At 31.4% G+C, this 24,525-nt stretch overlaps 1 protein-coding gene across 1 annotated transcript; it reads left to right on the top strand.

Moving 5' to 3' along the window:
- Positions 1-1,506: 1,506 nt before the first annotated feature.
- LOC112008575 (pyruvate dehydrogenase E1 component subunit alpha, mitochondrial) lies at positions 1,507-9,445 on the top strand. Its single transcript, XM_024040903.2, has 8 exons — positions 1,507-2,341; positions 2,431-2,510; positions 4,784-4,861; positions 7,648-7,743; positions 7,842-7,913; positions 8,189-8,242; positions 8,399-8,464; positions 8,906-9,445. The coding sequence occupies exons 1-8, from the start codon at positions 1,642-1,644 to the stop codon at positions 8,948-8,950; spliced, it is 1,191 nt and encodes a 396-aa protein (XP_023896671.1). The 5' UTR covers positions 1,507-1,641; the 3' UTR covers positions 8,951-9,445.
- Positions 9,446-24,525: the final 15,080 nt, after the last annotated feature.

Here is a 24,525-nt window from a genome sequence, read left to right as displayed (position 1 = left end):
GTTGGCTTCTCTAAACGAATGATTGATCTTTCGTGGGAAATTTGGTTAAAAGGTCCTGCAATCATCAACAACATTTAAGGAATCATTATTGGCGAGCAAACTAACAGTAGAGTTAGGCATCAATTGCTATTTCGTCGTATTGAATTTGGAGTAAAATCTTTATCTTTTGACGGGAAACATAAATTTTTTTAAAAAAAATCATTCTAATATCACAAAAATTGTCACAATTTTTATTATAACTATCTTACGTGACAAATTATAACTAAATTTTTATCATTTTTACATAAATTCACAATTTTTTCTCCATTATTTATAATGAGTCATTTTAACGATTGCCCTTAGGGCACTCATTAATAATTTATTTTAAGAAAATTTTGATACAACTTTTATAAAAAATAAAAAAAGATGTCAAAATATTAATTATTTTTTTTAATTTTTCATAAAAATTTTCTTTAAATAAATTATTAATCATTACCATAAATACAATAGTTAGCATTTTTCATTTATAATTTATTACATTGATAATAGAAAAAGAATTTTCAAAAAAAAAAAAAAGGTTTGGTGTTCTAATTTAACAGATGTCTCATAAAAAACAAGCGAGGACCATGTACTTCGAAATGATGAACCCGTATAATGAGGACACCAATCGCAATGGATGGAGACTGTACAAGATAGAAGATACTATTTACTATTATCTCGTACATATGACCCACCCTTTTGGATGGATCTACTGGGTGAAAAGACCGTTGGGAGTTTGCGCCGCAGCCAAACAAAAATTAAAACCTAAAATACCTCACCTACCCCGCCACGCGCACCGCATTTTTGCTTACCCTTGATACCAACTTCCTAGCAAGAAAATATTTTATAGATTAAAGAAAGTCAATATTTGATAAAATGACTATTATTAATGATTTTTAGTTATATGCAACAAAGCCTGAAGGAAGCATTAGGCTTGCCCTAACTTATAGCTACAAGCCTAGAGTGAGAGAGCCACCAAATTTTTTTGCCAATATAATTCATACCTCCTTTGTCTTTTTATACTATGGTGAACCGTCACCTAAATTTAAGATTAAAATTATTTATTAAGAACGAATATTATAAGTTATAACTTACTAAAAAATACTTAAAATTTGTTATGGAAGATTTGGTGCTTGTAGATACAGTTAACAAACCCGTATCAAGCATTGAATTAGTTCAACTTAATTGTTGTTTTAATTTTAAGGAGAATGTTAACCAGAACCAGCACCGCTTGGTGCTGGTTAAGTGCAGAAAAGAAAAGAAAAAATTGTCAAAAAAAGTCTCAAACAGTATCTACAAAAGTGAAAAAATTGACATAAATTGACAAAAATTGTATCAGAAAAATGTAAAAAATTTTGTGTTTAATGGTGCGGTGCGGCTAACACAACCCTAATTTTTAATATCTGAATTAAAAAAAAAAAGAAGAAGGCAACTATTTTTGTTTTGTTTTTGTCGGAAAAAACTTAAAATAAAAAGCGAGAGAGAAGACCCCCAAGCATTTCAGACTTTTCAGTAGCCAACCAAGCAGGACCGAGTTCCGTACTTATTTCATTTCACCGCTTCACCCTCTCTCTCTCTCTCTCTCTCTTCACAGGGCCAGAACGATCATCCAAAACGATCGAGATGGCCTTAGCACACGTAGCTTCTTCAACCTCGCGCTCCAATCTCCTCCGCCCTATCTCCGCCTTCGTCTTCCCAAATCTCCGCCGCCAACTCTCGACCGACGACACCAGAACCCTCACGATCGAGACCTCCGTTCCATTCACCTCCCACAAATGCGAATCGCCGTCGCGCTCCGTGGAGACCACGCCGTCGGAGCTCCTCTCCTTCTTCCGCGACATGGCGACGATGCGCCGCATGGAGATCGCCGCCGACTCGCTCTACAAGGCCAAACTGATCCGCGGGTTTTGCCACCTGTACGACGGCCAAGAGGCCGTCGCCGTCGGCATGGAGGCCGCGATCACGAAGAAAGATAGCATCATCACCGCTTATCGCGATCACTGTACTTTCCTCGGCCGCGGCGGGACGCTGTTGGAGGTTTTCTCCGAGCTCATGGGCCGTATAGACGGTTGCTCCAAAGGAAAAGGAGGATCTATGCATTTTTACAAGAAGGACTCGGGGTTTTACGGCGGACATGGAATCGTCGGAGCTCAGATTCCGTTAGGTTGTGGATTGGCTTTTGCGCAGAAATACAAGAAGGATGGAACAGTTACGTTTGCTTTGTACGGTGACGGTGCTGCCAATCAGGGACAGTTGTTTGAGGCTTTGAATATCTCTGCGCTTTGGGATCTGCCTGCGATTTTGGTCTGCGAGAATAATCACTGTAAGGAATTGTGGATTTTAGGTTAAAATTGAATTTGAGATTTTGACTTTATTGGTTTTGTGTGATTTGGATTTGTTTGGTTTTTGAAGACGGTATGGGAACTGCGGAGTGGAGAGCAGCGAAGAGTCCATCTTATTACAAGCGTGGAGACTATGTTCCTGGATTGAAGGTGACTTTTTAAGTCATGTTAATTTTTACTGGATTGTTAAATTTTGTAGATTCTGCTTAGTTTTTATAAAATAGAAAGACGGAAATGGAATGATATAGGGAGAAGAGAGAAAAGTAGAAGGAAGAGAATTAAAGTAGTAAGCCCCAAATGGCTATCTCTTTGCTATATATAACTTTGTTACAAATGGTATTGCTAAACCATGGTCTACTTGTTTATAGGAATATAATTCGATAGTTACAATGGGAGTGGGGGATTTGAACGCTAGATGTTTTTGTTGGAAACACCAGGAGGTGCCAGATGAGCTACGGGCCTCTTGGTAGGAATATTCTGATATATAATACTAACAAGTTTGTTGGTAGTTTTTAATTTGTGGGCTGTTTCTAGAAATGTATGTTGTGATATGGGTAATTGAATTATGAGTATGAAGCTTAAAAGTTTATTAGTCAACTATTTTGTGGGCTGTTTCTAGAAATGAAAGTTATGATATGGCCATATGGGTGTTTGAAGCTTAAAAGTTTATTAGTCAACCATTTTGAGGGCTGTTTCTAGGAACGAAATTTATGCTATAATAAGGGTGTTTGAATTATGAGTGTGGAGCTTAAAAGTTTATCAGTCAACTATTTTGTGGATGGCTTTTGAATTATGATTGTGTAGCTTTAGAGTTTATGGGTCATTGATTTGGTATTTGATAGATTAAAAAAAGGTGATGTTTTTGAGTAATCTGTTAGAAGCCGAGCAAATCTTTGTAATTCATTAATTCTTTTGATCAATATTGTACAATTGTTTTGGTACATCACTACTCTACTGCACTGCCTGGAGCCAAATTTATTGATTATTTAGGATGGACATATTCAAGGATGCAAGTGTTAGCATCCTTTTTTGTCCAAGTTTTTGAGGTCTGCCTATGAATGGGACTTGTGAATTGTCGTAAATTGTGAATGTCGGTGAGTTTCAGATATGGTTAAGCTGCTTTAACTTTGAAAGATGGACTGCTTACTAGTGCATGTTCAGCTTTAAGATACCATATGCAACTTGGATTATGGAAGTCTTTTACGATTCTCATCTTGATAGTCATGCCAATAGGCTTTGCCTCAAATGGCAGTTCCATTTCGCATAAGAATGGATGAAGTGTGAGGTTGTGAGTGCAAATTCTGCTCAATACATCGACCATTATAAAAAAAAAAAAAAAGATTGTTGCACTGATTATACTAAAAAACCATTAAGATGCTGGTATGCTTCTTTTATAAAAAAGGGTATTCCTCACGTAACTTGTATTATTATTCTTTAATCAACCCCTCCCCATGGATGGAGTTTCTTTTTCTCCCCTCAAAAGTGTGGCGGTTGAGGAGCATTGCACCTGATTGGAGAGGTTACTTTCTCTCTCATGACATGTTGCAAACTTGTGGTCTGCAAAAATTTCACTTTGAGTAGTATGCAACAGCTTATTTCAACTGATATTTGGATATGTTATACCGTTTCTAGAGGATTAACATAAGAAGAATTATATTGTTTGAGAGACTGCTGATCTAAAATTTATAAGTGCACCCTGTGGTGAGTACAGGACTGCAGGGATTAAAGTTCCTGATAGACATCCATGTTTCTTGGTGAACTTTATGTAGTATGTTTGCATATGTGAGTATATTTTATATATTTATTGTGAATATTTGGTCATTTTGGAGTGGATTCTTTGAGTACAACCTATGTAGCACGGGTGCGTTTTCAGATTTGGGTGCGGGACTCGGCAATTTTTGAAAAAGTTGGGTGCGGGTGCGGTAGGGTGTGGCGATTAAAAAATTATTAAAAATATTTTTATTTAATTTTCTATATATTTTTACTATTGAAATATTCTTAAAAAACACATTACTATGCCTTGATTCACAAAACAAAACACAAAATGATTGTACTTTAAGTCAGTTAGTATCTCTAAGGTGGGAAATTTGTCCCCCGAAGCCGAATCGGCCCGGTTCGGCGTGAATCCAAGCCAAGTCGGCACGAATCCGTGATAAAAAAAAGAAAGAAAAAAAGCTCAGATGCAGCACCGACGTGCGGGCAGCCGTGTTGGACTCCGGTGCGGCACCCTCCCAGCTACGTCTGTGCTTCATAGAGTACAACTAGAATTAGGGCCTTCTGGAGAGATCATGTTATTTTCCATTAAAAAATAGTTATAAGGCTAGACTAATTGGAGATATGTGTGTATTTTGTGGACAACTTATCAGTTTTTTTTTTTTAAATATTGCTAATGTTTGTCATGTATTTTTTATGCTTGTAAACAGGTAGATGGCATGGATGCCCTTGCTGTGAAACAGGCATGCAAATTTGCCAAGGAACATGCTTTAAAGAATGGGCCCATTGTGAGTAATTTATTCAGCTGTTTGGCAATTATGTTTTCCAAATTCCTTTTGGAAAAAATTATTGATGGGAATTTGATTGTTTTGTGCAGTTGTTAGTACTTAGTACTCAAAAATGCTTTTGATTATCATTACTACCAACTGCATGATTTTTTCTCACTGTTACTGTATCTAGGGCCATTTTATATGTTTAGATCAGCTCCTATCCTTGACATCTAAATAGGTGAAATATGTAATTAGCAGAGCAATGCAAACTCTTTGGATGCTTGTGAACATATATGTATATCTGACAAAAAAAACCAAGTTCAAATTTTTTTTTTTTATCCAACTTCTTGGATGTGTCACCACAAACCCTTATTTGCTATTCTATTTGATCCAAAACACACTTACACATATAGAGATTGATATTATTCATGCACGTAGTGCGTCTTGAACCCATGACCTAATCCTCCATAATCTCTTACAATGAGAGGAGGTTTAATTTTGGATTGGCTTTGTTTAATAAAAGTTTTTACATATATATATATATATATATGAGAGGAGGTTTAATTTGAGATAGAGTTCATTGGTCAAACAAATTTGTACATTTATTTGTGGGTAGTATATTGGTTTGAGTTTAACAAGATACATGTTTATATAGTGATGTGGACACCGAGATGTTTTTCCTATTTAGGGATTATTTCTGATTTTCCATGTTGGGTCATCGCATTTGAATTTTGACTTAATTATGGGATGTAATTTTGCAGAGGATTTGGTGGGATGTGTTTTTGTATGATTGACTTTCCTTTTTTATAAGCGCTATTAAAAAAAGGGCCATATGAAGTGTTTTGGGCAGTGCAGTTTGAATAGAAATTCTTATTAGAGATGTTTCTCTAAGCTTGGGGGTGATTCCAAGCACTCTTAGGTGGCAAAGCTTAGGGTTTTTAGGTAAATTCTAGGTGGTGAAGCCTAGGATTTATCCTGTTTCTTCTTTCTTTTCCCTTTTTTTTTTTATATTTCTCACCCTTTGTCCTGCATCATATAGTCTGGAAAAAAGAAGGAAGTATTTTCTTAGCTCTTACCTAATACCACAAGATATGGCGGTCTATGACTCAATGGATTCACTTTGTTCTTAATTGCATATTTTAATTTATGAGCTGAGGAAACAAATACTGCTAGATAATCTCAATGACAGGCATCCCATGTAGGAGGGCTTCTAGTGGGTCCTCCAAATTTATTTTTGTAGCTTGGATCTGGCTGCTAGAATAGGAGCTTAGTATCTAGAAACGTAATTGTTAGCGCCTAAGGCCGAGCGCTTCCCTCTTGAGGAAGGGGTGGCGTGGTATTTCCACGGGAGAGGTTTATCGTGGCGCACTATCATGATGATGATGATGATAGTGCGATAGGCGCACATTACCAAAACTATTTGGGGGGATGCCATGACTGCTCTGCTGCTCTAGTTTTTGCAGTCTGAGCAAAGGATTGTCCCTACATTTTTCTTATTTAAAAAATAAAAATAAAAAAAATAAAAAATCTAGTACTTATCAAAAAAAATAAAAAATAAAAAATCTAGAAACAGAATTTGCTTGAAGTTGTGGACTTTATTGATTATCTCCAACTTGATCGTAATTAATGGTTTGGAGGGAGGTGATGACAATTGTTTGTGCTAGGGATAATTTATTTCATGAATTAATTGGATAATTTGGACTTACCAAAAATAAAAGCAATTGGATAATTTGAGCAAGAAGCAAATATGCAATTAAAAAATAAAACCTTGGTCCTAATGGCTATGGATCTTTGACAGATTAATCAGAGTTGGTCTCATTTGTTTTTCTTTGCAATTCTATTCTTTATGAAATCATATTCTCTGTCACTTTCCAAATTAACTTATACCTTTTTAATATTTCTACCAATGTAGTGGTTCCTTTACCACTTTTATTCCCTCGAATCAAATTACTTTTTCTCAATGGTACATTAATTGTACTCCTTTGCTCATGAACAAACTACTTTAAGCAACTCTTTCTCTTTTCATTAATAGGAGCCACTCTTATCTTTAAATGAATTCAAATTCATATTTCGTCTCTTAACCTTGATTTTTTCTGATCAATCTTAACACTTATCATTTCAACTACACTCATGACTCATTCTATGGATGTGTTGCTTGTTAATAGCCAACATTCAGTACCATAGAGTATAGTTAGGCTGGTCTCATAGCAGTCTTATATAAAATTTTCCCTTTTAACTTAATAGGTATTCTACCATCATAGAATATCCTCGATTCACCTACCCACCCAAGAACCAAAATTTTGCTGCCTCTAGTTTTAAGAGTTGCTCTTGCAGATTTGGTTTACCATGGAAGGGAAAGCATGATTCTTTTGGAAACAAGTTAGGTGTGTTTGATCCAAGCAATAAACTGGGTGTGCATTGGAGAAGAACTGCAGCTTGTTAAGTAATTAAGAGTTGGGGTTAACACTTTTTAGTTGGGCTGGATGCATCTTGAAAAAATTTAAGGTCTTGATCTGGGCTTCATTTTAGATCCTTCTACCAATAAGAATAGACATGGTTACATTTGTCATATATCAAATTACAATATTTTGCTTCTTGTATGAAGTTCTATGATTGTCCCAACTTTAATATGCCTCTACTTACACTTGTGATATAATGATGTATGCACTTGATGAAATAATGGTTCGTAAAATAAACGTGGCTTAGAAGTAAAAGTTGCTGGTATTGTTTCCATTTTGCAATATTTAGATCCTTCTATGATCTTTGGACTTATTAATTGATCTGTGCTTGATGCTGGTGTTCAGATTCTTGAAATGGACACTTACAGGTACCATGGTCATTCCATGTCTGATCCTGGAAGCACCTACCGTACTCGTGATGAGATTTCTGGTGTGAGACAGGTAGATTTATAACTGATACTCCTTTTCGCAAGGGGATACATCTGTAAATTTCATTTAGAAGGATTAGTCTAAACTTCTTTTTGCCACTGTGATTCTAGGAGCGTGATCCAATTGAAAGAATAAGAAAGCTGATCTTGTCTCATGATCTAGCTACTGAAAAGGAGCTAAAGGTAATTAATGACACATGAATTCCTAATTAAATTTGCAAGATTGGGATTTAATATTTTGAAATTTGGTCTGGTATGAAAATTTCTATGATTGGGATTTAGATACAATTATTGAATTCTAGCTCCCCTCTTCTTCATCATATAAGGATGTTGGGGACTGATCTCGACTAGTGTTGTCTTCTTGGAAGTACGGTTTCACATTCAAAATGAGTTCAGAAATTTGAATATAAAATGATGAATCAGAACTGAACAGCATTTTCATTTTTCCCCCTCTGCAGGATACTGAGAAGGAAGTGAGAAAACTAGTTGATGATGCCATTGCTCAAGCCAAGGTAGGAAGCACTGTTGCAGACTTGCAGATTTAGTTTTGAAACTATTTTGCTGTTCTTGTTGCTGTTTATGGCTTGCATATTTGCAACTTATGAAACATCTTCGAATGGTTCAAATTCCTGATGGTGTATTTTTTATTATTCTTCCAATGCTTCCAGGAAAGTCCAATGCCTGAGCCTCATGAACTCTTTAGCAACGTGTATGCAAAAGGTTATGGAGTTGAGGTACAGTTTTTTTCTTCATTTATGTATACTTTGTTCTCCATTGTATTTTATTGGTTTATTCCATTTTAAAACCCAGAATATTGCAAGGAGTTCTGGCTCCGAAGTCACTTTCCCTTGTAAGACCAAGGTGGAGGGTGAGGCTGTGGGTTCAAACTTCAAAAACCCATTTAGTGCCGTATAATTACCAGTAAATATAAATAACTAAAGAAAATCCTGCATATTGAAAACACCCGCTAAATGCAATGAAGTATCACTTGATAAGGATATAAACCGTTTGATAATATGAGTGATTTGTCATCACCTTAACTGCTTGTTTGGAATGGAGGAGAATTTTCTTGCTTTACAACTTTTTCTGCTGGGTCATTTAACTAATGGATGAAGCTATACAGTGATCAGTCTTTCTACTTGGTGTGATGTTGATTTAAGGAATTTTGGTTGCAGGCATTTGGGGCAGATAGGAAAGAAGTCAGAGCTGTGCTTCCATAATTTAACATCCATGTGGGAAATTGCGGAAATTGCGAAAGCCCCTTCAACACTCCCTTCCTCTACCAAGAAAAACCAAACCTGCTAAATTAGGAAAAGAATAAAAGGTTTGAATTTCACTTGGTGTTTTGTATAGGAAAATATTCTTCTGTAGCTCTGTGGCGGGAGTCGTTGTTACCTTGTGCCTTATATTTTGGAGAGGCTGCATTCTGATATTTTTGTGATTGGTATGAAAATATTGTTGCGGTACTGAAAAGCTAAATATAAGCATTGAAGGATTAGGAGTTTTCCTGTTCAACTAGTTTCTTTTTTCTTCTGTTTTTTGGATACTACACTTGTTTCTTTTAATTGTTAGCAACTTAGCATCGTTCGGTTTTTTTTTTTATTGTTAGTTTTGTGGGGGTGGTTTCAAGTTGTGGGATTGTCTTCTTGCTGCTACAAGTGGACAAGCTGTATTCTCATTTTTAAATGAATAAAACTATTGGCATTTGTCATCTACTTTCTTTGGCGGTCATGTATTGTCTTCTCATATTACGTGTTTGTGGTGTTTACAAGCGGTGTTATAGAATGGAAGCTTGAACGCATTGTGGTTTATATATATATATATATATATATAAATTGCGTTCCGTTGTCCGCATCGCCATGGACATCCTATTAGCCTAGGATTTTCAGTTTGAGAAGACACTGTGATGGACTGATGGGGTTTGGTTGTGTTTGAAAATAACTTTTAGAAATTGTTATCAGATCATTACAAATAAAACTTATATATGTTTTATTGGTCCTAAAAAAAAAAAGGGTATGTTTTAATGGTTTGGTTTTTCCAAAATTATAATAAAAAAAATATTTTCAAACACATTATTTTGATGTTATCTCAAAATAGGTTTATTTTTAGTGGAGTGTTACGTACATTATATTTTCACAAAAAATCATAAATAAAAAATTGTTATAAGTTTTTAATTTGAATTCATCACTGAAATTATTTTCTTGCTCCCAGTAATAGCTCGTAACAAGTAACACTTTGCTATCTAAGATTTAATGTGAATGTATTGCAAAAATGTTGTGGATGTAGCGTTTTACTTATTTTTATGAATAATTCCTCCAAATCAGTTTTTGAAAAGAAGTTTGGTAAGGTATTTTTATAGCATTTTATATTTTTGTGAATTGTTCCTTTTAGAGGAACTATGCCCTGGATTCTCTTCGTGGTACTCTCCTCGCTGGTTCATCATCCTCCTCTCATTCTCTTCTTTATTATGATATAAAAAACCTATTTGTATTCTATTGCGAATAATTATTTAAGTTATTTTTTTATGGTATTGCGTTCTTTTTTTAATCTTATCACTGAGCCATGCGACTTGCAATTCCAATGCTTTCTTTCTGTCTCCAGCAGCTTACCCGAAATTTTCCATTTATATTCAGTGCCAAGAGGATACAATGTAGAAATAGGTAAGGTGAGAATCTCTGGCACATGCTTTATCATTGTTCCATCGCTTATCAAGCGTATGTGTCCTTTTCTTTCCAGCCAAACAACTGAGTTAACCCAATCTTTTTGTCTTCACATGCACTTGAAACTCATAACCTTTATTTGTTATACCCAACACATAGAGCAGAACACTTTCTTTAAAGAGCAATGGAGGGATAAATACATAGAGGGTCTAAGCTAATTAATTATTATTTGCTGTTAGGTCAAACAGTTATGTTTCTAAACTCTAGGGACTAAATTGGCTCTAAAGACTAAATTGATCAGTTTTGAAAAATCTTGAACTACATATTATTAGAATTTACAAAAAAAAAATTACATTATTTATCATAATTTACTGAAATAACAAGCAGCGATTGAAATAATATTACTATCACAAAAGTTTCCAATGCCAAACACCAATTTTATTATGTATTAATCCAAATATGTTACGTTGTCAACCGCTAGAGCACAAATTATGAAAAATTTTGTACCTAATTTAATTTTCTTTGAACTTAAAATTGTAATGCAATTTGGTAAAAGCAAAGTAATGCTGATGTCAAAGAAGTGTCAAAGAACGTCGTTCACCGAATAGCAAATAGCAACAAGTACAGCAAATACAGGTATGACAACATAGCTAGCACTCCTAATTCTTTTTTTAAGTAAAAATGAACGAGCATGCGCCTAATTCACGGTTTCTTTTCGGTGCGTTGTATAAAAGCTTAGCGGTGTCAAAGGTCACATGTAACTTGTCGAAAAACAAAACAAAACAAAAATAACAACAGGAAGCCCGCTTGTTTCACGGGCGAATTGAAGTCCTCAAATGAGGCAATAGCCAGAGAGAAAGTATGTACACACATTTTGCCACAATTTGATGAAGAGTAATTCTAGAACTATACTCCATTTTACATATTTATTTTATAATTATATTATATAAATATATAATAGAATTTACTCAAATTAATTCTTATTATATTATAAGGAAAAGAAAGATAAAAAGAAGTAATATGCCTACAAATTTTCACGACAAATCATGACAGAATGTTACGGTTTTAACTTTGAATTCATTACTAAAATTACTTTTTTATCCACTATTTACTTATAATAGCAAGTAGTAACTTGTCGTCTAAAATTTGTTACGAAAATATTGTAGACATGACACTTCTAATGTTTGAACTAATGTTCCTTAAATCTAAAACTTTTTAAAACTAACAAACTTGATCCCTGGTAACCATAAGAGAAAAATGAGTTACAGTTAGAGAAAAATTAGCAACGTTTTACAGACTTGTTAATTTTGAAAAATTCTTGAACCTGATTAGCATTAGTCTAAATCTACTTTTCAAAACTAACAAATTTGATCCTTAATAACAATAAGAGAAAAATAAGCAATCGTTCTACAATTAAATTAGTCAATTTAAAAAATAAATAAAAAATCTTTAACCTGATTATCATTTGCTCAAATCTCATACTTGTGATTGTTAATTGCAGTTACGAAAGTTGTGAGAAAGTGCATTGTGCTAAAAGAACATGAGAGACAAACAGACTTCGATATTTCATCTTTGCTTTCTAGGTCTGCGGTCTAGCCCTCTCTAGTCTAGTCTAGTCTAGTCTATGACGTTTCCTGTAGGACTCAAAATAAGTGGGTAGGCCCCACATACCAACCCCATAGACCACGTGTTATAGACAGCAATGTGGGCCTTACAACACTCCGTACTTGTTTTTAACACACAGCTTGGATTTATTCCCAAAAAAAAAAAAAAAGAGTCACATGTGGACAAGAGGCACCGTCCGACTCTAGGTTGCACCATACATGCATGACATGGGTTCTGGTGCTTTGTTTACGGCGTTTTGCATAAGTGACAGAGTATCCTATGCAATTTTTTCATTTCATTTCATTGCATTGCAAAAAATATTAATGCAGCAGCCAAAGCCCTATACACAACACTGACACACCCACTTTGCCAACTTCTCACCTTCCAATAACCCCTACGAAATGACACACAACACAACATACTAATCTTATTTATTTATTATGGACTTTATTGTAGATATGTCCTTGAAAATTTCCACTTATAAAGTGCAAAATTACCTGCACTTTTTACCCACACGTGCAGTACCTTATGGATTTGTTCACCCTAAACTGCATCACATTTTTTAGTAAGACAAGAAACACACAAACTTTGACACTTTTTCTATTACCCAAAAAATAAAAAACACTTTTCTAACATCAATTTTGTTTTTTATTATATATAAATCATAATATGTAATTTTTAAAAAAATTGTAAATTTCATTCACATGTTCTAAGGTTTAGAACTTTTCAAAACTAACCAATATGGTCACTAAAGCCAACTTAGCCCTTAAGATAATTGAGAAAAATGACTAACTAATTTAATAGCTTTTGATTCTCAAAAAAAAAAAAAAATTAATAGCTTTTAAAAACTAAGTTTTAGGGGCCAAATTAGTAATTTTTGAATTATCTTAAACCTGATTGACATTAACTCAAACCTCAGTTAAGGGAATTTACCCTAAAAAAATCATAAATATGTCATTTAAACAGCTAAAAAAATTAGTATAAATTTTTGTCTTACTAAATTTTTTGTTTTTTTTTTTTTAAATTATAGTTATTTGAATCATAAATAAATAAATAAATATATATATATATATTAAAAACACCAAAAAGTACTAACACTTGTACATAAAACCATGGGCGATACATAGCGACAAATTGGATTTGATACATTAATCACAAATTGATAAATAAGCTTGTTGTAAATTTGAATGCCGGTTTGGATGTGTCACTATGGTTTTTCCAAGACCAATCCTATAAACCATCAAATTATAAGTTATCATGGATTCTGAAAACTAAAACAGACATTCTGATCAATTTCATTTTATATTTGGACTGGGGTGCAGTGAATCTGAACACTGTATAATATACATATATTTTTTGAGCATATTTCAGAGTGATGAATCGGGTTTCAGCTTGTTGGAACTTTGAAAGACTTTCGGTTATAAAATAGATTAATTGCTTGCCAAACGAGGCCCTAGAAGAAATAAACTTTTTTCACTTTTTCATTGTTAATTTATTGCAAGTTGGTTGGTGCTCGGTCTCGGAATCTTCCACCCAATTCCAATTTATTACTTTCAATTATTTTCATCTGACTCCACTAGTATATTTTTGTTCCGCTTTCACAAGACCTGTTCAAAAAAGAACAAAAGTTTATTGCCATTGGCATCTGCTGGTACTTATTTTTAATAAACCCCTCTCAGGGTGCAAAGCATCTCTACCATCTTTTGTTTATGTTTCATTCTTAAGCTGAGTAAAATATTCAACAACAACTTTGAACATTTTAAGGGTAAATTCCGTCAACATTTGTTGAGATTTGGGTTAATACCAACTATGTCTACGAATTTTCAAAACTGGCTAATTTGAACCCTAAAGCTAACTTAGTCTTTAAGATAATTGGAAGAAAAAAAAAAAGAATAAAAAAAAAAAGAGACTAACTAGCCTAATGGTTTTTAGGGATTAAGTTGGTTTAAGATCCAAATTGATCAGTTTTGAAAAGTCTTGAATCTGTTTGGCATTAATCCAAAATTATGGCCCATTTTTTTATTATAAGTTTTAGCTCACATATTCAAATGATTATTTGATCTGAAAGTCTTGTTAATAGGTGTTCTTAGGAAATTTGTTAATAAATCATTTAAAGAAAATTTTGATATCATTTTCATGAGAAATATAAAAATTTGTCCAAAACTTAAATTTTTTTCCCATAAAAAATTTCTAAAAATAAATCCTAAAGCAATGTCTTTGCGGCATCAGTTAACTTTTTTTTTTTTCTTAAAACAAAATACACACATTTTCACTAGTTTTAGAACTAATGAATTTACCTATCATTCCCTATTTATGAGAAGTAAATACGTTATCAACCCAAGACATTAGCATCAGAATTATGGATTGTATAAATGGTTCATAATGAATTGGTAACAACCGTGTATTTCATTCGTAATCATATAGGTAGACCTCCAAAAGATTCTAGAGCTACTAGCACAATAACTGAAAGAATTGATGACTTGATGAGGCAAGAATAGTGGGTTGTTAGTTCAAATGAGTGGTGGAGTGTGATTATGAAATTGAAAATAGCATAATAAAGTTATAGTTTTTGCTTGGAAGTTACTGCATGCGACACCCCTTATCAGGGTTCAATCGATTAGAAGGGAAATTGGGTTTGAACCTACTTTTATACAGTTATAGTGACTCAGATGAATAATCCCTTAAACATGTATATTAAAGAGAAACTTTGACCCATAAAAATATATATTGAAGAATTGTATTTTTAAAACAAATAATTATAGAAAAAATAAAATAAAGAGTATATGTTAGAAGAAATCAAAATCTCATAGAAAAATTACCACCAAAACCAATCCAAGATCTAAAGAGGAATAGCATTACAAATTGAAAACAATTCCTATACTGTCTAACAAATACCATTACAACCTGACTTATTTCAAATACACCAACAACACTTAAAGGGAAAACTAAATCTAAGAAAGAAAAGCCAACCCCAATGTGAAAACACAAATACTATGAGGGTGTCTAGTATATACACTTAAAAACTGAAAACATGTATTTGAAAACATGTGTGAAAAAACATATGGGTAAAAAAGTATGTGAAAATACGTGTAATGTTGTTTAAAAACTGAAAATATGTGTTTGAGTAGGTGTACCAAATGGGGCCTATGTAGCCAAGAGGAGGAGACCACTCGATACTGAAAATCTATGCTTAAAAATCAATATTTTGGTGTTAAAAGAAGCTCATATATGGCTTGGCCCCAATATAATTTATTAACAAATTTAATTAAGTGTTAAGAATTTACCAATTTATGTAAATATGACACGATTTCCTAGTCCATTGCTCAAATTTATCCTTTATGAATGTGGTAGAACAAATAGTAGAAAATTTAAATGATCAGGAGATTTTAATATTCTTCACAATTAGCTGGATGATTTGTAGTAAGCGTAATGAAGATTGCCACGTATGGTATGCCACAACTTGATCCTACTATCCTAGCAAAGTATGCTATTGCTCATGCTCAGGGGCGGCCGTACATTATATTCAGATGGTTCAAATGAACCCCTTGAATTGAAAAAAAAAAAATATATATATATATATATATATATAGACACACACTTATATCTTGAATTGAAAAAAAAAAAAATATATATATATATATATAGACACACACTTATAATTATTTTTGCACCCTTGATCACAAATCAACCCATCCCAAAATCAAACAATAACACAAATCACTTTCACCTTCTCTCTTTGATATCATTTTCATGAGTCTTGTCTCATCTCTCTTTTTATCTACCTATCTTGTAATCTTCAACTCTACGAATAAAGAAATAAAAAGTGAATATTTGTGAGTTGTGAGTCTCTCTTTTTATTATAAATTTGTATTATGTGTGTGTGTGCGCGCGTTTGTCTAATACTGAATATGTGTGTTATTTTTTATTTTTGTTATAATGTTATATGTGTGAATGTGTGCGTATATAGTATAAATATAATATAATTTTATGTAATTTAATAATTAGAAAATACAAAGGATTTGTTATATATGCATGTATTATTATTATGTTATAATAACTTTTTGTTACAAAATTAGTAATTCATGAAAAAAAAAAGTAAAATTAGTGATATTTTAAGCATTTGACTAGTTAAATAGACATTTACTGTATTATTTATGCATGGATGGGGGTAATTATATGGGTCAATAATTAATACAAGCAGTGAGTTGAGTTTTGTCATTTAGTTTAAAATATTTTTATAAAAATAATAACAAATAAATAATGAGAATTACGTAAAAATACAAAAATTCCTAAAGCGGCCATTATTCATGCTTTGGAATATTTAAAAGTTAACCATTAAGGCCTCCATTGAGGAGATTTGTATGTAATTCTTGTTTTGTTTGGAAATTTTACACTTAAGTCTCTATGATAGTTAGATAAGGAAAGACGAAATTATGCCAATTAACTGATATAGACCTGGCCTTATATGTTTGAGTTGTTGTTCTAGTTGAGTTTTGGAGAAGTCACCTTTGTATTGAGCTTTTGCTCCTGTTGTATAGTTTCTGTTTTGTAAATAAAATTATAAGGGCCGTTTGGTTAAAGATTTATAGTATTGTTATTTAAATATTGTGAAAATATTTGTACTTTAAAAAATATTGTGAAAATACATATTGGGGTGTTTAAGTACTAAAATTGGTTGTTTAAACACCCTACCAAATATTCGCTTAGTTTTTTCTTCAAAAGTGGAACTAACAGCAACATTAAAAAGAAAAGAAAAAAAAAGAGGGAAAAAAAAGAAAAAGAAAAAGAAAAAGAAAAAGAAAGAGAAAGAGACGTGTTAAGCATGGAAAATTAGTTCTAATTTTCTTTTTCCAACACTAACTTTTGTTTGACACGAATAAACGCAAGCAACATACGTCAGGTTTTATCTTTATTTTTTTAATAGACTTATAAAAGTGAGTCAATAGATTAGAATCAAATTATTGAACCAATGATTCTATTAACGAATTTGTTGATTGTTGGAGAAGGAAAGTTCCCTCCCTTTGGCCAATAATGAACAAAGGGAGATGTGAACTAGTGAAGTCTTCAAATCTTAGGGTGCACTCAACCAAGTGCATGACTTTCTTTCAAGTCAACAAATTATGCCAATGCGTAAACTTCAACTTAACTATTTTGTACTACTTTTATATATATATATATATATATATAATTTAGAGAAAGTCTAAGAATATAATAAAATTTCACAATATTCTTGTTTTGAGTTGCGATTAGATTCCAATAAAATCTTATTTTATTTTATTTTAAGTAGTTTGTTGTGAAAATAGTATGATATTTTGTTTAGTTTATATTCTATAGAAGAATTTAAAAAAATGTAAAAAAAAAAAAAATTCATTTTTCTTATTCTACTTATTATTATTGGGATAAAATACAAAACCGCCCTTAAGGTTGGACTATGTTAGGTACTACCTAAACTTTAAAAAAATATCTAGTCTAATCCTTAAGGACAAACTTTACTTATCACTAGGTCCCAATGTCTCTGCTCCTGCTTGCCCCTACCTCCCAAATATTTGGTTGTTCTTTTATCAGTTATTGGTTACCTATACACTTCATTGAACATATAATTGTTGTAATGCGATTATTGTTAAACTTGAGCAATTAAAACAAGCAATTGGAAGAGGAAGCAGTCGACTGGGAGGAGCATTGAACTTTTTTAAACGATGTTAAATATTATTTGTGCTTAGGGAGTAAATTAGATATTTTTGAAAAGTCTCGATAATACCTAATATTAGCCTAAACCTTTGTGATGATTTTTTTAATCTATTATTATTATTATTTTCAATTACTAAAGGAAGTAGGGAAGAAGAATTCCAAGATTCTCCGCATAAAGGTCCTTATTACTAGTTGTTAGAAACTATTGACAATTTGGGAGTTTATACAATAAGTTAATGTTGTTAAATGTGTGCAAAGCTAATAGCAAAAGATAAAAAGTCATTGACCATGACATTTTCAATGGTTATGGTATTTTGGAGTTTTAAATAGTATTTGATTCCATCCTGGAAAAAAAAAATGTATTGACTATTGTCCTTAATCTCTAATCATTATTAGAATTTAGAAAGTGATTTTATTTTATTATTATTATTTTATTAAAAATAAGATTCCTGAGTGATTCAAAATTGTAAGATGTTCAGGGTCTGTTTGTTACCGTTGCTTAAACAACAGTTTTCATTATTTAAACAATATTACACATTTTTTCACACATTTTTTCACCCACACATTTTTTCAAAAAATACAAACAATGTTACTAGAAATCTCTTATTATACGGGCCCTAAATTGTTAACAAAATCCTTGTATATATTTTTATTAATTAGTTGAACTATATTTATCAATTGATTTCTGATATATACAGTTGATATTAAATTTTCCTGGGGGTGCATAATTGACAAGAGTGAGAGAAAGAGACTGTTCAGCTAATTAGATTTGAATTAAGAAAGAGTTCTAGCTAAAAGAGACTTCAGATTTAATAAACCTGGCTTACAAAAAAAAAATTTAATTAATGTTTTTAATTTGATGATAACGAACAAATCATTCTAAAGTTTTAACTAAACGTAACAGTTTGAAATTCTACAATAAATATATTGAATTTGAGCTGTTGTGTTGTGTAGCATCGTAATTCAAAGCAATAGTAGCTTGAATATCTCTTGTCTTATTGTTGAGATATATGCCAAAGTGATTGTGGATGTCATTAAAAATTCTGATTATGTAAATCATATTATATCTCCCATTTTGGACGATTGTAAGCAGTTGATGACTAGATTTCAGCAAGTTCAGTTAAAACACTGCTACTGCCAGGCTAACTGATGTGTTGATCTGATGGCTAGACTAGGGGCTGATCAAGACCTAGATTATATTTTGTTTTCAAGTCCGCCTGTGGACTTAGCTAAGGCTTTAGAGGATGATTGTAATGGGGTTTCCTTTAATAGACTATGTACCGAACTAGATGTAATGTTTTGATTTATATGATATCGTTGATTAACCAAAAAAAAAAAGGGTATATATATACTCTCAGCCAAAAAAAAAAAAAGGGTATATACTATATACAATGCAAGTTTTAAACTTTTTAATAGTTACTAATTGCCTGAGTGATTCAAAATCATAAGATTTGAGATTGTTTTTTTTTAATTGAAGTATATCTGTCAATTGATTTCTGATATGTACAACTTATATTAAATTTTTATGGGGGTACATAATTGACAAAGTTTGAGAGGGACTATTCAGCTATAGATTAGTTTTTTTAATTTGACGATAATTGATAAGGAATAACTATTCTAATTTTTTTTAATAAAAAATATGTTTATGGGAATCATTTTAAGTTGATTGAATTGCAAATTAAACCATAAAGTATAAGAGTGTTTGGATTTTACTACATGAAGTTTTATTCTGTTTGTATCAATAGCCTTTCATTTATATTTTTTGTTAAGTACTAGATAAACTTGTCTTGTGTGTTTAGTCTTTCTAATAAAATGCTATCACATCATTTTTGTAACCTAAAATAATTAAATAATTAAGACTAATGCTACGATCACAAACTATTTTACAAAATGTTCATGTGACCAATTTCTTATTAGTTTTCCTATCATTAACATTATTTTCTTTTATTTATTAATAACCATTCACTATATCAGTAATTTGTAAAAAAAAAATTGTAAGAAAGTTTGTATCGCCTAGCATTAATCAATAATTAAAATGACATGTTATAATAAAAAGAGAAATGTTATATCTACAATATTTTCTAAGTACAAACTTTAATTACTTAACACTAGGTGGAAATTGCCCTACTCTTGCTTGCCCCTACCTCGAGAATATTTGGTTGTTCTTTTATCAGTTATTGGTTACCTATATACTTCATTGTACATATAATTGCACTTGAGCAATTAAAACATGCAATTGGAAGAGGAAGCAGTCGATTTGGAGGAGCATTGAACTTTTTTAAACGATGTTAAGTATTATTTGTGCTCCGGGAGCAAATTATATATTTTTAAAAAGTTTTGGTAATACCTAATATTAGCCTAAACTTTTGGGGTTTTTTTTTTTTTAATTTTATTATTATTATTATTATATAACTCAATATTTTCAATTACTATAATAAGTAGGGAAGAAGAATTCCAAGTATGGTTCTCTTCTTTTACAAGATTATCCACATAAAGGTCCTTATTACTAGTTGTTAGAAACTATTGACAATTTGGGAGTTTATACTATAAGTTAATGTTGTTAAATATGTGCAAAGCTAATAGCAAAAGATAAAGAGTCATTGACCATGACATTTTCAATGGTTATGGTATTTTGGAGTTTTAAATAGTGTTGATTACATCCTGGGAAAAAAAAGTATTGACTATAGTCCTTAATCTTTAATCATTTTTAGAATTTAGAAAGTGATTTTTTTTTATTAAAAAAAAGTTTCCTGAGCGATTCAAAATCATAAGATGTTAAATTGTTAACAAAATCCTTGTTTATATTTTATTAATTAGTTGAAGTATATCTGTCAATTGATTTCTGATATATGTAGCTGATATTAAATTTTCCCGGGGGTGCATAATTGAGTCATTGACAAGAGTGGGAGAGAGAGACTGTTCAGCTAATTAAGATTTTTTTTTTTCTTTGAGGGGAAGCTAATTAAGATTTGAGTTAAGAAAGAGTTCTAGCTAAAAGAGACTTCAGATCTAATAAATCTGGCTTACAATTTTTTTTTTTTTAATGTTCTTAATTTGATGATAAGGAACAAATCATTCTAAAGTTTTAACCAAATGTAACAATTTGAAATTCTACAATAAATATATTGAATTTGAGCTGTTGGGTTGTGTAGCATCGTAATTCAAAGCAATTAAAATACAGATAAAAGGGTATATACTATATGCTCTCAGCAAAAAAAGAAGAAGGAGAAGGTATATGCTATATGCAATGCAAGTTTTAAACTTTTAATAGTTACTAATTGCTTGAGTGATTCAAAATCATAAGTTATGAGATTGTTTTTATGAATTGAAGTATATCTGCCAATTGATTTCTGATATGTACAACTGATATTAAATTTTCCTGGGGGTGCATAATTGACTGAGTTTGAGAGGGATTGTTCAGCTATAAATTAGTGTTTTTAATTTGATGATAATTGATAAGGAATAATTTTTCTAAGTTTTTTTAATAAAAAAAATTGAGAAGGAATAAAATTGTCACGCGTACTTAGTTTGTTAAATAAAATGATGTCATATAATTTTTGTAACCTAAAATAATTAAATAATTAAGAGTAATACTACGGTCATAAATTATTTTACAATATTTTTACAAAATGTTAACGTGACCAACTTTTTATTAATTTTTATCTAAGCTCATCATTAACATTACTTTTATTTATTTATTAATAACTACTCACTATATCAACAATTTATAAAAAAGTTTGTATTGCTAGTATTACTCTAGGCCTACTATTAATATTACTTTTTATTTATTTATTAATAACTTCCCACTATATCATCAATTTGTAAAAAAAATTATAAAAAAGTTTGTATCGCTAGCATTACTCAATAATTAAAAATGATATGACATAATAAAAAAAGAAATGTTATGTCTATAACATTTTCATGACAAATTTTATGTGTCAGATTGTTACTTTCTGTTACTAGTGACTAAAATAATAATTTCAGTGGTGAATTTAAATTAAAAACCTGTAACAATTTGTCAACTAAGATTTGTTAAGAAAATATCGTGGACATAGTATTTCTTAAAATTTTAGAGAAGTAATTTATAATTTAATGGTTTATTTATTTATGGTAATTATTCTGAGTTTTTTTACAACTTTTTTTTTTTTTTTTTATATAGAGAAATTATTCTAAGTTCTAAGCAAACGTGTAATAGTTTGAAATTCTACAATAAATACGTAGAGAGCCGTTGTGTTTGAAAATACACAAAAGTGTGGTATTAATACAAGTTTAAATGGGAATGGGAGTAGGGGAGCACGTGATCACATGGGAGTTGGGAAACAGCCAATGATGCAGAGAGTTTCTGAGGCTTTGCCAGACTCATCGCTCCGCTTTGCCAGAGTCAGCCGTCAACGTCAATCACAATTAGATCACAGCTGTCTTCAATTGGACACAGCTGGCATTTCATTACTGGAGGGAAAGAATATTACTTCCTTTGGTACTTTGCTACTATTCTTTGTTTGTTCCAAACATCAAAAAAAAAAAAAAAAAGAACTGATTGCCTCGCCCATGCTGTGCTCACCGCATCCATTGCATATGTATATGTACATGACCTGGCACTTCATTTACAGCGTGTCACCAGTAAACTGTGTTTCTTTCCATCATTGCGGAGCTACCAACCACCTCACTATTGCTCGCTTTGAGTTTTTTTATTTATTTAATTTTTTCACTAACATTATGAGCACAGTTATTTTTACAATAATTTTGTTTAGGATTAGTTTTTTTTTATTTTTTTTTATTTTATTTATAAATTGATAGCTAAACTATAAGGCTTTACATGAAGAAAATTAATTTGATAACTTATTAAAATGACAGATTACAAATTATATAATTAGTAAACATTTATTTTTATATGGATTTTTAATACTATTTTTAATTCCGTTGTTCACGTAATATCATGACATCATCTCAATAAATTGGGATAAAAGCCCTTGAGAAAAGTGATGTCCACCAAACTTTTACAGCTATTTTATAATAAATATTAAATGATGTGTTGTTATTAGCTGTTATTGGTTTACGAATTGTATTTATTTGATCACATAGGCAAGCCCATTGCTTCGAGAAATTATAGAGTCATTTGGTGGACCACATTATTTATTTACTATTTCACTAAAAAAATTTTACTTATTTAAAATTGTTAAGTCAGTAACTAATTTCTGTTTTTAAAAAATTTCTAACTAACAATTTTAAACAGGTTAAAGTTTTTTAGTGGAATGGTGGACTATATCACTTGTCTACCATATAAATCTTATAATTTCTCCATTGCTTCATAGCATATTGTCATAATAAATTGTTACCAGTTGTTATTAGTGACAAAAAAGAATTGATTTGACTCCATAATCAGGCCCACCATTCCATAGCATGTTTTTAGAGTTAAAAACTTTACAATAATTATGTTTTGGGTCCGACTTGTGTCTAGTGAAAGTTTTCACTGGACACGTTGGATCTTGGAGATATGTCCACTATTAGACATAAGCCGTGCCCATATATTTTTAGACTTTTTTTTCCCCGGAATTTTTAAAGGTGTTTTTGTTTAATTTTGATAAGGAGATTTTTTTTTTTTTTTGGAGAAAGAATTTAAAGTTTTAAATTATGATTCTTTTCATAAAAAAAAATGTAATACCTTTAAATTAAAAAACTTTTAAGTTTTAACTATAATAATTTAATTAACATTGCTTTTGCATAAGCCTAACGGAAACATCATTTTTAATTTATGTGATGCAATGTTGAGGTTGGGTTTGGATAGCAATAAGTAGTATCCAAACTCACACTCCGGGTCTGTTTGGATACTGATTGTGAGTTTGGATATTATTGATGCGTTTGGGATTTGGCTTTTTTTCCCACGGCACTGTTCATGGGACCACAAAACTCATCAAAATGAGCATATCCATGCATTTTTGGGTTTCACAGCACTATTCACATTTTTAAAAATGATTTTACTACAGTTTTTTCAATTTTCAGTAAATAAGCAGTATCCAGTTATACCTAGGTTAATGGTAACATACCCAAGTCATTAATTGCGAAAGAAATGGTGATTTTTTTTAGTGTGTACCTGTACTTTTATTGTTTTGTACCTACACTTTATATTGTTTATTTTCAGATTTCTTGTAGAAGCAATCCTCACCTAACTCTCAATTCAATATTTCTTACGGAATAAACATGCTCTAGACTTCTTATAAAAATAAAGAATGCTCTAGACTTCTCTAATTCTTTAATGCTTTATTATAAAATAAAGTTCATTTGTTTGTGGTCAGAAGTTGGCAAGTTATATGAATGGCCAACTAATTACAATAAATAGTGCACAGGTATACCCTCTTATTTAAACAATGCTGCTCAAGTTCCTAAAACTATTTAAAATCCATTGTTAAAATTAATGAGGGAATTGGAGGAGTGTTTACTTAGTCACTAAGGATCTCTCATTAAAAATAAGTTTAAGTTAATGCACCTCAAAATTTTATTTTATTTTTCATAAGGGATACTCAGCTTTGATATTGATTTTACATAAGGCCCTATTCAGAGGGAGAAAAAAGGGATTAAACATATGGCATAATAACTCAATTGCGCAATAGTAAGTTATGACTTATGAATGACTTTGAGTTATTGCTTACATTATTTTTAAATACTAATTGAATTGGTTTTAGCAATTTTTATTCCTCTAGTAAACTAAAATTATGGTTAATTATGTGTACTCTGGCAAGTCCAATAAAAGCCAGCATTTTATCACCAAAAAAAAAAAAAAAAAAAGGCAGCATTTTCTAGCTAAAATCATAATTAAATCTGTGTTTGGATAGGTTAAAATCTGG

The sequence above is a fragment of the Quercus suber genome, unplaced genomic scaffold (genome assembly GCF_002906115.3).
Source record: "Quercus suber isolate HL8 unplaced genomic scaffold, Cork oak 2.0 scaffold_137, whole genome shotgun sequence".
Classification (NCBI taxonomy): domain Eukaryota; kingdom Viridiplantae; phylum Streptophyta; class Magnoliopsida; order Fagales; family Fagaceae; genus Quercus; species Quercus suber.
Note: the sequence above shows the minus strand (reverse complement) of the source record. Positions and strands in the feature narration are given on the sequence as shown.